Raw genomic sequence first — 16,742 nt, forward strand, 5'->3', positions numbered from 1 at the left:
TGTGTGTGTTTATTTGTTTTTGTCTCCCGCACTTCTGAAAAGAGCGCTCTCTCGATACGAGACTGTCGACTCGTCTCATCTTTGAGAGAACGATTAATATCTAATCAAAGTGAACGCACAAAGGGCTATTAAATATGTAATCAAAGACAGCTCTCAACATGCCAAACATTGGAAGCCCCGCCTCCACGTTGCGTGCTTTTGTAGTCATGCTGATGCAATGATTTCCAGCTCATTAAGCTTTTCTTTTTTTATGTTGTTGTTTTTGTTGTTGTTGTTTTCTCACCTTCTGGTTTAACAAAATGAAGTTTTATACTTGTTTGATTCGGAGTTTGCTGTTGTATTATTCACTACATGACACTAGTTCAGTAGTTCAGACACACCGGCTGAGTGAGTGAGCGAGAGAGAGAGCGAGAGAGAGAGAGAGAGAGAGAGAGAGAGAGAGAACACAAGTGCTGACCTGTAAGTCCAAGTTTCTCGCAGCACGAGTTGCAGGTATGTTTGTGGACAAAGCTCCGGACTGCGTCCTCATCCAAATTGGTTGAGCCAAACGGCAAATCCCTGAATGAGCTACAAAAACAACCATCATACTCATCCACCATACACACAAGAAAATCAGATTTCAGCTGAAGGCTACAGATAAGAAAGAAACTGGATTATTTTTCTTTAACAGCATGTGCTTCCACGGCAATTTGCCGACATTCAACATTTTTTTAATTGATTAAATTTAACACCCAGGCCGGACAGTTCCCATCCAAACCACCAGAGGGCACCATCACCAGAGCTCTAGCTATGTCCTCTTTACCCAATTCCTGTTTGCACAATATAAAAGCACATGGCCTGGAGCAGGGGTGCCCAATCTTATCCGCAAAGGGCTGTGGGTGCAGGTTTTCATTCCAACCAAGCACCGGTACGTTCTAGATAAGATTGGACACCCCTGGCCTAGAGCTTTGGCTGAAGCTTTACAGTGTTTTTGCCTCTCATTCATATATGTTCTGCACCCTTGTTGTTCCGGAAAGCCTTCTTGTGTATGACGCTGCCTTTCCTTTGGTGATTTATGCCTTTCGCCAAGTCCTTATTGGTTTTGGAATCGGATGTTGATACCTGGTTTCGGTTTGCTCTCTTCTTGTTTTCTACACTGTTTTTTGTTCACATTGGTCAAAAGAACCCTTACTTTGTGCCTCAGCCCAACTGACAGGAAAATGACATGCTATCTATTCATTTATAGTAAAACATCATTTAATGTCGTGGAACATCTGTGTGTCTGTTTATTTCCTGTTCTCACTTATGGCATAGCGGTTATAAACAATCGTTATTAACTTTCTTTTAAAAGTTGACTTTTCGGACACCCTGTACTTGTGTGAGCTGATTGGTTAAATATTGAAAGACGGCTAAAAATGAACGTCTGCCTAGCATATTCTACTTAAGTTGCACAATATCTCTTCTCGGAAAACTAACCTTTTATCGACTGCTCTGATCACAGAGGGCTCCGTCAGCTCCATCCCCACACCTGAGCAAAGCCACAGCATTAATAGAACATTCATGTTTAACATCATGACAGGAATTGTGTATATAGAGACAAGTACATATAAATAAAGACAATATATAGACCTTGCAAGTCAAGTACCAGCAGCTCTCTGCCTGTATACTCATAAGTCCAGTGTGAGAAAGCCAACACTGTCTCTTCCAGGCCACAAGAGGGTGTGATTTCTTCTCCTGTTTTATTGTTGTACTTCATGTAGTCACCGCTCATACTCTTCTCAATGGTAAGCCACTGGCCTTTAGACTGCCAGAAAAGCAGGGACACATCCAGAAATCTAAATACACACACACATACATGCACACAAACTGTCATTATTTCAGTATAAAGCCTCTTTAAAAAATAAAATAAAATCCTTGGCTATTAGTCAATAAGATTACTTGTTATTTCTTTTTTATATTATTTAAATGAAGGCACGTTTTTATTTACATATGGACTCTAGAAGCACCCACACATGCACACTCCTGCAGTGTTTTAACTAACCTGGGCGAATGAGCAATAGAGCTGGGCTTGACTTGATTGAAGACCTGCGTGAGCTTTTGGGCTGCTCTCTGCTGCTGGATTTCCTACAAGAATAGAGCACGAGATAGAAAAGAGAATACGAAACAATATAAAATGCATAATGAAACAATAGAATACAAACGAGCAGAGCATAACAGAACTGAATGACAGATCAGAATAAAACAGACTGCCTTATGGACAGAAACAGGAAAACATAACAGGACCGTACAATATAGAATAGACTAGACGACTAGAATAGTATAAAACACAACAGAACAGAACAGAACAGAGCAAGAGACATTGTGGATAAAAAAAATATATAGAATAAAATATAGAATAGATTAGAATATATTATGACAGAAAATATAATCACCGAAGAGAATACATTATTACAGAATAAAACAGATCACAGTATAGAATATTACATGGCAGAATATTATAGAATGTCAGAATAGAATAGATAATTATGACAATATAATAGAATACAAAAGAATAGAGGGGAACATGACAGAATAGAACATACATTATGAATAGAATAGAATAGAATATGCCAGAATAGCATATATTAAGACAAAATAGACTAAAATACAGGCATAGAATAGAAGAGAATGGCAGAATAAAATAGGTAATTATGACAATAATAGAATACATTATAAGAGAATAGAAGGGAATACGAAAAACTAGAACATGACAAATTTGAATCGAACATTTTATTAGAATAGAATAGAATATGACAGAATACAATAAAATAGAAAGAGAATGGCAGAATAGAACAGAAAATGAGAATATAATGGAACAGAATCAAACTAATAATGCCACAATCACACACATTCTTAGGTAACAACTTTTTTTTGAAGAGGAAACATTAAACTAAGGGAAGTTTCTTTTTTTTTTTTTTAAACTCAGGGCAGTACATAGAATTGTCATAAACATGTGTCATATGACATGATGGATGGATAATAATGAATAATATGGATAATACATCATAATCTGAACAGTTTTTGTTACCCTTAAGCAGAGATGAAGGGCGGTGTTGTTGGGGAACTCGGTCTGCCACGTGTGCACCACCTCTTCACGGAAGGACTTGACCACGTACACACAGCCGGGTCTGAGCACGTCATCCTCGGCCCAGGTGCACAGCACCCACTGAGCATTGCGTAGCCCACCATCCAGCGCTCCCTGGTCCGACACGGGCTGCACCACAGCCGCATGACCTCTCTGACACCACGAGGAGGTGCTGGAGAGCATGGAGTCCGGTTCCGACTCCTCCAGAGCGTAGATGTACACCTCCTCTCCTCCTAGACAGCCAGAAAAGATACCAATTCAACGTTAATACCTACCAAAGAAGGAATGACTTAAGGAGCATGGTGAAGAGCAGATTCTCTTAAATGAAGAATTTAATCGTTTGAATCCACTAGCGAGACTGATTTTTAATTTTTTTTAAAAAAACAACAACAATCTGACCAATCAAATTGAAGAAAACAACAGTGCTGTGGTAGGATATAAAGTCCAATAACAGATCAGTGCATTTTCTCGGGTAAACAGTATCGTGTAACTCACCCAGCAGGGACACCGGTGTGAATGGTATCGTGTGTGCCAATCTCATCAGGTTGTTCCTTTCCATAGCTGCAAAATATAGCAAACAAAAGTCAGTCTAGATCACATACTAAGACCATGAGTCACAGCGGGCCTCTTTTAACTGACAGCCAGGCATGGAAAAATAAATACGGCGTAAGCCGAGCCAAACTTGCCCGAGTAATGTGGGTCCAAATCTTCCGTTGACTTGAACACAGAAGTTCGAGCTGAAACAGCAGCAGACAGTTCAGCAATTCGGAACAAAGACAAAGAGGATGTGACTTTCAAACACTATGATTATTGAAATAATAATTCTAAAGATGAATACTTACGTTCAACTGCTACCCAGCTCTGTACTCTGCACGACACACACAAACAATTATATACATTTTAGTAAAGACAATTAGGTCTGATTGAAGATTAAATCAAAATTTCAACGTGTAAAAAATGTATTATTAACAGCAGTAATGTGAGTAATAGTGTGTGTGCATTTTTGTGATGCGCGACTTACGAGGAACGACGGCTGACTGAGCGCGCCCAGCTGTTCGATACTGACTGGCTGGGGCTCCTTGTGTTCTGGTGGAGATAATCTTATCATCAGTTATTAAAATGTCAACTAATAAAAACATAATTAACGTCAACTAATTAAAATCCCTGCCCTTATTTCAGCATCCTTCTGATAAAAAGTGTCTTTGTCCAAGTGGGAGTGTGAATATCATTGTTCGTGTTCACCACAAATATTAAGCAGGACATGCTTTAAAAAAAAAAAAAAAAAAAAAAAAAAAAAAAAAAAAAGTTCTCACCTGACCCAAAGTGAATGATTTCTGTAAGAAATCCACGTGATCGAAATCTAAAAATGAACACAATGACATTTTAAAATAAAATGACCACATGACTCAAGGTCACTGCATTCGTTCTGGTTTTGAATTATACTACTGTAGATATAAATAAGTAATGAACGTACTGAGCTGAGAAAGATGACTAAGACTGCCAGATGATCGGAATTTACGTCCAGCCATTCCCTTCCCTTTCCGTCTGCTCCGCCGGCTCGAATCCCTTTCCAATCTTCTCACCTGTGTAGCCAAGGTTACGGCACAGTTTATGATGGTATGGAAATAAAGTGGTTTAAGGCACAGATATATAAATATATATCATTTTTTTAAAATGGCTTTTCTTACATCGGTTGCTTCTCCTTCTTTGATTTTGACACACTTCCGGCTAAACGATCGCTTTCTTTCGAAGATTTTATAGAGATCTGTCAGTGACAGGATAAATAAACTTAAATAAACATAAACTACTTCAGTATTTGGCAACAAATTCCATTTTCGATTAGCTGGACTGCTTATGAATCATGCTGTACAGCGCTACTTCACGTCACATAGACTACAAATGCATTTGATGAAAATGGCAGAAACAAAGAAAACTACACTGTTGGTCTATCATAAAGCATTATTTCTTGATACTTTGGCCAAAACGTTAGTAATATGTATGACAATGAAATGTGGTCTGGAATTATTGATTAGTCTATGAGACTAATCGAAGCATGTGCATTATGCAGTGTTTCAGTGGTAGCATAATGTTTCTTAGCATACACAATATACAGTATATTTTTAATATCTCTCGAGTATCAAGTCGCCATCCTGCTTTTGGCTTCACGTCGAAGCTTGTCCCCAAAAGAGTCGATTCACTGATTCCAGGCTTTGAATACTAAGAGTCAACCTTAAAATGAATCTGTTTAAAATGAGTTTAGCGTCTCAGTTAGCAAGACAACAAATGGAACACTAACTTTTCTTGACTTGAACTACCACACCTCAAAATTCTGACCAGGTGCCAATCACCAAAACTAAACACCTGTTGTGTTGTCATGATCATACCTTTACAACTCAACTCATAGCTTTAAATATGTTACTGTCTGTTATCAAATTACTGCATGACTTCTGAGTCGTGATCCTGTGAGAATTTTATTGGACTTGCATGTCTTTGTATATGCGCTCTTGCCTTTGGATTAAAAATGCTCTATTTGTCTACCTAAGTCTAATGATGGATTTTGTAATGATGACTGGGGGGTTGGGGCACAGTGTCTTAGTGGTTAACACATTTGCCTCGCACCTCCGGGGTTGGGGGATCGATTCCCGCCTCCGCCCTGTGTGTGTGGAGCTTGCATGTTCTCCCTGTGCTTCAGGGGTTTCCTCCAGGTACTCCGCTTCACTCCCTGAGTCCAAAGACATACATCGTAGACTGATTGGCGTTTCCAAATTGTGCGTGGTGTGTGATTGTGTCTTTTGATGGGCTGACACCCCATCTAGGGTGTCCCCTGCTTCATCCCTGGGAAAGGTACCAACCTCATGTAGGATAAGTAGTACAGAAAATGGATGGATGGTTGGAATGTTGAACATGAACCATTGTAATTCCACTATTAAACTTCTTCACATGGATCCTCACATATAATATCGTAAAGAATAATCTGCGACAGAGTGGTGTGGCGCTATGACCACCTAAAATTCAGCAATTTGTAAACAATGACTTCTTTTATTTGTTAATGAACAACAGGTCAGGTTTTTTTTTTTTTAACAGACTGTAGAATTCTAAAGACCTTTATAATGTCAAATAAAGACACAATACCTCTGTCCTTCTGGCCTGGATGTGGTGGTATGGGTTCTCCTGGAACACTGTGCCTTTTTGTGGGCGTGGCCAATGTCTCCGCACTAGCAGAGAGTGAGCGGCTATGTCCCAGATCTCTCTCTAAAATAAACTTCCTGCCAAAATGGCCTTGTTTTGGCATGGCTAATTCACTATCACCACAGAAAGCTGGATTCACAATGCCCAGCATACTATTCTTCTTAGGTCTAGTGTCAATAAACACATCGTCATCCTCGTCCTCTTCCTCCTCCTCCTCCATGGACTCCTCCTGGCTGGGCAGATGATGTGGCTCATGATCCCAGACTGTGGTGAGAGAGCTGGCACATGACTGCCCAGGTGATTCATGCAGGTCTGACCACAAATTGGACAGAGATCCATGCGAGAGACGGAATCCTACGGACGAGTCTCCGCCAAGTCTCTGTCTTGGACCGCTGTGCTCCACCTCCAAATTTCCCAGCACCCACTTGAGCTTGCTGTCAAAAAAGCTGCCCGTGCCCCCTGATGGAAGCTCTAAAGAGTTGCACGACTTGCCATGGGCCAGGCCACGCAACAGGGAGGGTGGATTGCTGCAATAAGCCTTCTGCGATGGAGGGATGTGGCTCGACGCAACATTCCCACCAATGGAAGATAGCTGTGAATAGGACATAGCTGCGATTCGGGGGCTGGGACAAAGGTGGACAGTTTCCTGCTGCCTGTTTTCAGATGCCGAAAGGAGGTTAAGGGTGTCCACAGCAAGAGCAGACAGGTCCTGCAGCTGGCCGAGATGAGCGTCCAGTGTCTGCAGGCTCTCCTGGATGAACTGGACCTTCTCAGATACCTCGGCTAATGTACCCATCATCTCCTCTGCCCTGATGGACACACACATACACAACCTTTTTTTTTTCTCAAAGAAAAGTATGAGTATATGTTTTTGGTACTTGTCAATACCAATACCAACAGATATAATAACATACATTTTATTTAGCTCCATTTATGTAGGTTGCCATGTGCTGCTAGAGTTTTGTTTAAGATGTTACAACGTTTAAACAGTATCTTTAATACAGAGTGCGAGGGCAACTGACTTGAGCATGACTAGCGTGGTGATTTAAAAGTGAGCGCAAGGTGCCATGAATTGCACCTCGACTTGTGAGCACAGTGTATACCATGGAAAGAGGAAGTGCGCAAACTGGGTGCTCCCAGAAGTGGATTGCTCTCATGTGGGCATAAACATAATCAATTCAGATTAGAATCAGATTCCGGCTGTTAAATTGTCCGCAATGCTACCGTGCCATCACATCATAATGAAAACAGAGAAGAGTGCTTACATGGTCTGTACAGATGACAGCACATGAAGTTTTAAAATCTTTAAATTACCTACTTGTAGTAAGAAGACAGGTAACATTTTATTTTAAGGAACAAATGTTAAGGGTTAGTTGAGGTCTTGTTCTTTGTTCAATACAGCCCAAATTAGACACTTGTAAGCGGTTTATTTAGGATGAATTAAGGGATCTGTTATGTGAAAAATGACTAATAAATGCATTATTAATTGTGATAATGTGGAATAAATGCTTTGTAAAAACCTAGTTATGTAAATTATTGAGCATAAATGAATCACCAAGTCTGTGATTGTAGGTTCAAGGTGAGGTCGAGGTAGTGTAGTGTTACCAAAAGAAACTATTAAATTAACATTAATCAGCAAAACAGAAGACAGTGAAGAAATCAGCGATTATTTCCCCACAAATATTAGCATAAAGAGATTAAACTTCAATAATTCTTAGAAATTTGAATTGTGTAATGTTTATAAATGTAAAGGGAGTCTGGGCATCTTTCAGTAAACTTAAATGTGACTTTGGGGGTGATCAGATTTGGTAGACTTTGCTAGATCTCCTAATCTATGTTTCCTTTTGTACATTTCTAAAACACAGTTATTTTTCATAACTTTATACTGTATAGTAGAAAAGGTCCAAATTTGACCATGTGTAGGGACGTTATATATCATCTATGTGGTTCACGCAAACACTGATGAACTATTTTTAAATTTTTTTTTTTTTAAAAGCTTTTAGCTACAGTAGCTTGCCACATTATCATTGACCTACAGCTCTCTAAGCTGAGACTCTAACCCAGAGGTCACAGCTCCTGTCCTGGGTCCTCTGTAGGTCACCTACCGCTTTGACACGTAAATGTTTTAAGTAAAAATATGTCTATATGTTTAAGGTAAATAACTGAATTGTGTCAAGTTGGTGCTGACGGCTCGGGGGAAACGCACTTGTCGGCAGCAAGGCGGATCCGGTTGAGCTGGCTGCAGTGCCGGCTCTCGTGTTTGTCACGGAAATAGCCAGCCACGCATCTTTCCTCAAATTCAAGTAGCTTCTTCAGATCATCAGGAGCCAAGAACAGTTCTGGAAGAGAGAGATATTCAATAGGTATAAGAGTGGATAATGTAAAAAGCTCATTAGGCACATTTAAAGGATCAGTCTGTTTTTTTTGTGATATGGCTACTATAAAATGAGCACCAATGCACTCTAACAAGCTTAATGGTATGTTTGTCTTACAATCTTTAGGAGGACCTTCTACTCAAAAAAAAATGAGTAAAGCAGCTAATTAATGCTGTGTTACAACTAAATCTAAGTCTAACCTTAACCTCTGTAACCAAAAGAAACCCTCTGGGACTTTTAGTTTTCCTCATGGGGACCAGCCTACAAGGTCAAAACTGTCAGGTATTCCTATCCTTGTGGGGACATTTGCAAGATATGCAAACATGCACACACACACACACAAACACACACACTCACTAAGGCCAGAGCCTCTGTCATGTGCGGATGTCCGTCTATGTTTCTGCCAGACTGCATTCACACACAAGGCCATTTGGCTCAGGATGATCAAAGGCGGAGGCAGGAACGGCTTTTTGTGAAAGGTCATGATGTAATGGTAGCGGTTATACCTCCACAGCTGGTTGGATATGTTCTTCATGTGGACATAAACATGACTGTGGGGTGAAAAACATACACAAAGAGATGACCGGTGTGTTTCAACATTTTCAGTCCAAATCTGACAAACATAAAATACTAAAATCTTACAATCTGGCTAATTTAGATCAATTAGGCTTGAAATATTCACTTTGTGCATAATGAATCTAGAATATATGAAACTTCCACTTTTTAAATTAAATTTGGGGGTGGGGAGGGACTTTTCCATGATATTCTAATTTTTTGAGATGCCACTTGAACTTGAAGTTAAGGCAAGAACCTGGGGGATTGAATACTTTCGCAAGCTGCATTTTTTTTCTCGTTTTTTTTCCATCAGTAATTAATTTTGACTATTCACTGTAAGAGAAGATGAGTTTTCAGTAAAAAATATTGACAAGACGAATGCGTGTACTTATCATTTGTTATTTAGACAAGTCTGATAAATTCCGGGGGGGCGGGTGCTTCTGCAAGCCACTGTATGTAAAACTGGTGCATACTTGTAGAAGGCGATAAGGAGGTTGACCATGATGATGTACTGCATGAACAGGTAGACGGCCTGCAGCGGTGGGTTGAGGAATGAACCGGGAGGACATTCTGGATCTTCTTCACAGGCTGTAAAAAAACAAAACAATAAAACCCAGGGTAACACAGTCAATTCAGTCCTGTCAGCTCAGAAAAATCATCCATTTCACTTTTCATGATGATGGAATCAATCTGTAAACACATGCAAAAAAAAATCTGATTCTTGCTATGTCCATAATGAATTCTACTACGTGACACACAATAGAACAAAGCTTGATTATGGTCAGTGAGTGAGTCAGTCAGTGAGTGAGTCAGTCAGTCAGTCAGTCAGTCAGTCAGTGAGTGAGTGAGTGAGTCAGTCAGTGAGTCAGTCAGTGAGTCAGTCAGTGACTCAGTGGTTCAGTGAGTCAGTTAGTGAGTCAGTCAGTCAGTCAGTCAGTAAGTCAGTGAGTGAGTGAGTGAGTGAGTGAGTGAGTGAGTCAGTCAGTCAGTCAGTCAGTCAGTCAGTGAGTGAGTGATTCAGTGAGTGAGTGAGTGAGTGAGTGAGTCAGTCAGTCAGTCAGTCAGTCAGTCAGTCAGTCAGTCAGTTAGTCAGTCAGTCAGTGAGTCAGTCTGTCAGTCAGTCAGTCAGTCAGTCAGTCAGTCAGTCTGTACGTACGTACGTATGTATGTATGTATGTATGTCCTTCTTTATTTCTCTCACAGCAAGTATGTCTTTATTTCTGGTACCCACGATTAATTTCTGTAGCATAGACCTCCCCAAACATCATGAAGTAGGGCTGGAAGAGTACATCCTTCAGCAGGTTCCAGGATGGTTCCTCATGTGGCTTTAGGATGGCCCACCGAGGTGTGCCGAAACTCACCAGCACAATGCCCATGATGACTACAATGTAGAACATGTTCTTCATCTGTAACATCCCCACACGCACAAATACACACATCAGTGAAATTTACATGTGCATGTAAATGAACAATTTACCCAGTTCAGTTCATTCACACTAATAAACGTCGTCTACAGTGAATCAAATTCGTATTCTGCTGCAACATAACTGCCTTACCATAGCTGCAAGAAGAACGCAAAAGCAATCGCATGAAAGAAAACCTGACCATAAAAAAAAAAAAAATTCACTCAGTTTTTTCATGGGAGGTACAGATAAAAGTACGATTGTTGGTACTTGCCCATACTGATACCGATAATGAGTAGGGATGCACCGAATGTTCGGCAACCGGAATTATTCGGCCGGAAATAGCAACAAAAAAAAAAGGCACTTTCGGTGTTCGGCCGAATACAGTGAGGGAAAAAAGTATTTGATCCCCTGCCGATTTTGTACGTTTGCCCACTGACAAAGAAATGATCATTCTATAATTTTAATGGTAGATTTATTTGAACAGTGAGAGACAGAATAACAACAAGAAAATCCAGAAAAACGCATGTCAAAAATGTTATAAATTGATTTGCATTTTAATGAGGGAAATATGTATTTGACCCCTCTGCAAAACATGACTTAGTACTTGGTGGCAAAACCCTTGTTGGCAATCACAGAGGTCAGACGTTTCTTGTAGTTGGCCACCAGGTTTGCACACATCTCAGGAGGGATTTTGTCCCACTCCTCTTTGCAGATCTTCTCCAAGTCATTAAGGTTTCGAGGCTGACGTTTGGCAACTCGAACCTTCAGCTCCCTCCACAGATTTTCTATGGGATTAAGGTCTGGAGACTGGCTAGGCCACTCCAGGACCTTAATGTGCTTCTTCTTGAGCCACTCCTTTGTTGCCTTGGCCGTGTGTTTTGGGTCATTGTCATGCTGGAATACCCATCCACGAGCCATTTTCAATGCCCTGGCTGAGGGAAGGAGGTTCTCACCCAAGATTTGACGGTACATGGCCCTGTCCATCGTCCCTTTGATGCGGTGAAGTTGTCCTGTCCCCTTAGCAGAAAAACACCCCCAAAGCATAATGTTTCCACCTCCATGTTTGAAGGTGGGGATGGTGTTCTTGGGGTCATAGGCAGCATTCCTCCTCCTCCAAACACGGCGAGTTGAGTTGATGCCAAAGAGCTCCATTTTGGTCTCATCTGACCACAACATTTTCTCCCAGTTGTCCTCTGAATCATTCAGATGTTCATTGGCAAACTTTAGACGGGCATATGTATGTGCTTTCTTGAGCAGGGGGACCTTGCGGGCGCTGCAGGATTTCATTCCTTCACGGCGTAGTGTGTTACCAATTGTTTTCTTGGTGACTATGGTCCCAGCTGCCTTGAGATCATTGACAAGATCCTCCCGTGTAGTTCTGGGCTGATTCCTCACTGTTCTCATGATCACTGCAACTCCACGAGGTGAGATCTTGCATGGAGCCCCAGGCCGAGGGAGATCGACAGTTCTTTTGTGTTTCTTCCATTTGCGAATAATCGCACCAACTGTTGTCCCCTTCTCACCAAGCTGCTTGGCAATGGTCTTGTAGCCCATTCCAGACTTGTGTAGGTCTACAATCTTGTCCCTGACATCCTTGGAGAGCTCTTTGGTCTTGGCCACGGTGGAGAGTTTGGAATCTGATTGATTGATTGCTTCTGTGGACAGGTGTCTTTTATACAGGTAACGAGCTGAGATTAGGAGCACTCCCTTTAAGAGTGTGCTCCTAATCTCAGCTCGTTACCTGTATAAAAGACACCTGGGAGCCAGAAATCTTTCTGATTGAGAGGGGGTCAAATACTTATTTCCCTCATTAAAATGCAAATCAATTCATAACATTTTTGACATGCGTTTTTCTGGATTTTCTTGTTGTTATTCTGTCTCTCACTGTTCAAATAAATCTACCATTAAAATTATAGACTGATCATTTCTTTGATCAGTCTATAACATTTCTACAAATGTTGACAACATTAACAACGTATCCAACTATACTATATCCACTATAATACTCCGCGAGGGATGCGAGCGGTGAATATCCCCAATATAATCAGCCGTATAGAACCGAATAGAACCATTTTCTGCACTCTTGTCAATGCACTTTTTAATGCACTTTTTTGCTGTAGGCTACAGAGTGTTCCATTCTTCCAGCAGTCAGTTATAGACCTAACATCGGCTATTCAAGGGGCTCAAAGATGACCACATCAAAATATTTTTATTTTACTCATTTATTTATTTAAAGTTATATTGTGCTTTGTTGGTAGCCTATGCCTGCTGGAATGAAAAAAAAAATGTTCAGTGTTAAATAAATATTTTGAAATTGTAGTTTTTGTAATGGATTATTTTCTTTGAAAAGCAAGACAAAACAGTAAAAAGCACATTTTGACTATTTAATTTATGCAATGGTGAAAAAAAAGGTAAAATAAATGGAAAAAAAAGCGAAAAAACGTGCGTGTTCGGTTTCGGCTTTGGCCAAGAATTTTCATTTCGGTGCATCCCTAATAATGAGTAAATGACATTATTTAGCCATTTTATTTAGCTGTTTAAATAATAGCCATGAAACACACACACACACGTCACATCCATGCTTCCGCACTTAGGCTACTAGGATTATTCATTCTTTATAATAATAGCTAGTTGATTTGAAATGAACTGCATTCATTAGCTAGATGAGGTACCAAAAAATGTGTACTGATGGTGTCTTTTGGTGCATGTCAAAATTGTCCCTTGGGACAGTATCAGTGAAATGAAAAATGAAAACATACCATGTTGGAAATCATGATGAGGTAGGGTCCGGCTTGCTGGTTAATGGCCAACAGGTCTAGTAAACGCACGAACCAAAAAATGATGTCCAGGCAGTAAGTGATGCGCCCCGCTGTGTGAATTAGACCAGTCTGCCAGCGCAGCACCATGCCCGCGAAAAACAGAATGATGGCGACAAAGTCATTCATGTTCCAGTATTCGCTGAACCACATTTTCAGCTTTTTGCTGAACTGTTTTGGCTCAGACACAGACACCTGGATAACAGAGAGTACATTTTCACAGGGTAGAAAACATTCGGCAGGTTTTTTTAGGGTCTGTAGTTTACTTCCAATGTCTATATGTTTTCTCTTGACAGTGTGTCTGTGACTGAGAGCTAGCTGAAAAGCTGCAATTTATAATTTAAAAAATGTGCTGTTTTATGTTACATTACGAGCACCAATAAATAAAATTCCAAATGCATTTTCTAGCCTGAGAATCAAACCAAGTGTGCTTTTGGGGCAGGGAAGACTGTAAAAGCTTTTTTTTCTCTCTCTCTCTCTTTGGTCAACAGGTGTCTTTATGTGTCTGACGTTATGGAATGAAAAATGTCATCAAACATTGACAAGCAGCTTGAAATGTAGCTAAACTGTTCCAGCCCACAAGATCAATGTTTCATTTTCTCGTAACTTCTCGGTGCGTTTCTCACAATAAAATCGGACTTGTGCATATTTTAGTTTGAACAGCCTCGGTGATTGTCACGTTTTAAGCACACTGTAAACAATCGCGTTGGGTGAATGATTAGCACCGCTGCTAATTTACACCTCTGAGACATACAGACGTAAGTAGAAAAACAGTCCCTTGGGGAAAACTGGTATCGAGATAAGAGAAGACCTTTGATTCCAGCAAAACAGATAAAGTGGGCCTTCAGTTTATTTTTTAACAGCTTGGGACACCGAAGGAAGCCAGAATAGTAAAACACATTTCATTCCCACTCAGTGCTTTTTTTTTTTTAAAGGTAGCGCTGATAATAATGAAAATAAAATAAGAAATAGAGAGAAAGAATTAAATGAATTCAAACAATTAAAACCATCACGTTTTATTCTGTTATATGTCGCATGTCGGTGAATGTGTCTGAGATGTTTCACACCGTAAAAATAAATGTATAAAGGATATAAAGTTAAAAGGTTGTACCAGAACTGAACTTTTTGAGGATCAAAACATCAAATAATAGTCAGATTGTCAGACCATATAATCTTAAGTTGTACTCCCTTACATTCAGAAACTAGTAAAGTTTTCCATCATCCTCATTTTCTGGCAATGTGCTAATAGCAAAGTCATCACCACATGACCGTGACCTTGTTTCCACTTTCTCCTGTAGCCTCTAATTTGCAAGCTGTTTGTTCTTCCAAGCCTCGGTGATGTTGAATGATGGACATGATCAAAGCACTTACAGTACAAAGCCTTGCCCTAATTGTAGCACAGTGAGAACCGTGATGAGAGAAGCATGCCTCATAGGCTGTGGAAGAACTACAGACAGACCACCAAGGAGGCATAATATCACCAACAATGTCGAGATGGCCATATCGGCTACTTTTTCTTGTAGAACACAGTGTGTGTAAAAGCATGCGAATGGAACAATAATAATCCCAGCCACCTAAAGGTAATAATGAAGCATTCTGCTTCAGACTCACCTCCCTGATCTTGTCTACAGCTGTGGATGAGATGTAGACAAAGACCAGCCATTCTGGGACACTGGGTCTTGGCTCCATTTTCACCAACACCGTGTAGGAGAAAAGCGCAAGGAACGTCAGGTAGGACATCTACAAACAACACACAACAAACACTGAAACTCAGAGAAACAGGCCAAGAAAAAGGGGAAGGGTAAGATAAAAGATGTAGACATAGATCAACAGTGTGGTTCAGAAAAAGAGAGAAAGAGAAGAAGACAGAAGATGGACATAGGGTATATATCTGGGATAAAGAAGTGGAATATGACAAATATTAGAAATATAAATATAGAATATAGACACGCAGACCAAAAAGTGAAAGTGAGAGAGAGAGAGAGAGAGAGCGCGAGAGAGAGGAGTTATCTTAGGTAAGAAGTAGGAGACTTACTGTGTGGACCCAGAATTTAACCACAGGCGCATTGTAAAAGTCATAGAGCTTCCTGGACCATGGTAGCCACCATGCAACGAGCCTGTGTTTAACATGGCTCCTCCCTCTTTCTGCATCACTCTCATTCTTCAGAAAAGAGCAAACCACCACAACACATGTAGCAATCAATAATTAATAATTAATAATAATAATAATAATAATAATTCCTTAGATTTATAAAGCGCTTTTCTAGTCACTTGGGGGGGGCGGGGGCGGGGGGGGGGGGGGTTCCTCAAACACTGTATGACATCCACCTGGATGATGCGACGACAGCCATAGTGCACTAGAACACCCACCACACACCAGCTATTGGTGGAGAGAGAGGAGAGTGATGAAGCCAATTCAAAGACTGGGGATTATTAGGGGGCCATGATAGATAAAGGCCAGTGGGGGGAATTATGCAGGACACCGGGATTATACCCCTACTCTTTACGAGAAAAGTGAAAAACAATTATGAGATGTTTCTCCCACCGCTTGCATCACGTCTTCAGTTTCTGGTTCTCCTAAGCTCCCTGTGTCCCTTCCAAACTGCAGGGCCTCCTGACTCTGAGGCACATGGGACATCTCAGCCTTGCTCTTAAACTCCAGCATCTGGATGCCCACTGGGAGCAGGATAGCCAAAATGATCTGTGCTCAAAGAAATGGAATAATTTTGACTCTCTAATGGCACAAACAAAATATTTTGCATTGAAACTATCATTTTTTGCATGTCACTATCATTTTTTTATAGGACAGTAGCAGATTTTAAAAATACAAAAATTGATAATAGTCCTTGTCTTTAGTAGAGCTGTGAATAATACGTCTGTCCAATAAATGTGTACAATTCGTTTGTTCATTGGAAAGAGCACTAAAACGCATTTATACTGACAAAGAGGTTAGCACTGATATTGTGGAATTTGGATTTTCATCTACATTCATTCTCCAATAAACAATCATTTGTTGATGAGCTTGGTATGCTACACTTTCTGTTAAAAAACAGGTTACCAACTCTACCTTTCTTACCATCTTTTGCATCTTTAGTGTGCATCTTTTACTTAGTGTACCTTTAAAACATTACTTTAAAAGCCAATTAAAGGTACAAGAGTGGTTCTTAATGTCAAGTTATGTACCGTAAATAATTTTTAAAGGTACACTACATTCACTTTACCAGGTAAAAGACACACACTAAATGTACATGATGTACCATTAAGGGTACCTCCCCAGTGACAAGGAAAGGTACCATTT

At 40.3% G+C, this 16,742-nt stretch overlaps 1 protein-coding gene across 11 annotated transcripts in view; it reads right to left on the bottom strand.

Annotated features, from left to right (window-relative positions):
• Positions 1-16,742, bottom strand: part of trpm6 (transient receptor potential cation channel, subfamily M, member 6) — a 42,259-nt gene that overhangs the window by 818 nt on the left and 24,699 nt on the right. For 5 of the 11 annotated variants that reach the window (XM_017452334.2, XM_017452336.3, XM_017452335.3 and 2 more), the window contains 21 exons: positions 15,990-16,145; positions 15,480-15,605; positions 15,056-15,184; positions 13,388-13,639; positions 10,454-10,628; positions 9,696-9,810; positions 9,025-9,218; positions 8,499-8,631; positions 6,236-7,101; positions 4,792-4,868; positions 4,578-4,686; positions 4,417-4,463; positions 4,125-4,189; positions 3,946-3,971; positions 3,790-3,840; positions 3,599-3,664; positions 3,047-3,336; positions 2,021-2,103; positions 1,609-1,814; positions 1,456-1,507; positions 458-567 (listed from right to left, as the gene is read on the bottom strand). In XM_017452334.2, the coding sequence (XP_017307823.1) occupies positions 458-567; positions 1,456-1,507; positions 1,609-1,814; positions 2,021-2,103; positions 3,047-3,336; positions 3,599-3,664; positions 3,790-3,840; positions 3,946-3,971; positions 4,125-4,189; positions 4,417-4,463; positions 4,578-4,686; positions 4,792-4,868; positions 6,236-7,101; positions 8,499-8,631; positions 9,025-9,218; positions 9,696-9,810; positions 10,454-10,628; positions 13,388-13,639; positions 15,056-15,184; positions 15,480-15,605; positions 15,990-16,145 (3,328 nt within the window). The other 6 variants (XM_053674355.1, XR_006980846.2, XR_008393210.1 and 3 more) reach the window with 6 other exon arrangements.

This window comes from Ictalurus punctatus, chromosome 22 (assembly GCF_001660625.3).
Source record: "Ictalurus punctatus breed USDA103 chromosome 22, Coco_2.0, whole genome shotgun sequence".
Lineage (NCBI taxonomy): Eukaryota > Metazoa > Chordata > Actinopteri > Siluriformes > Ictaluridae > Ictalurus > Ictalurus punctatus.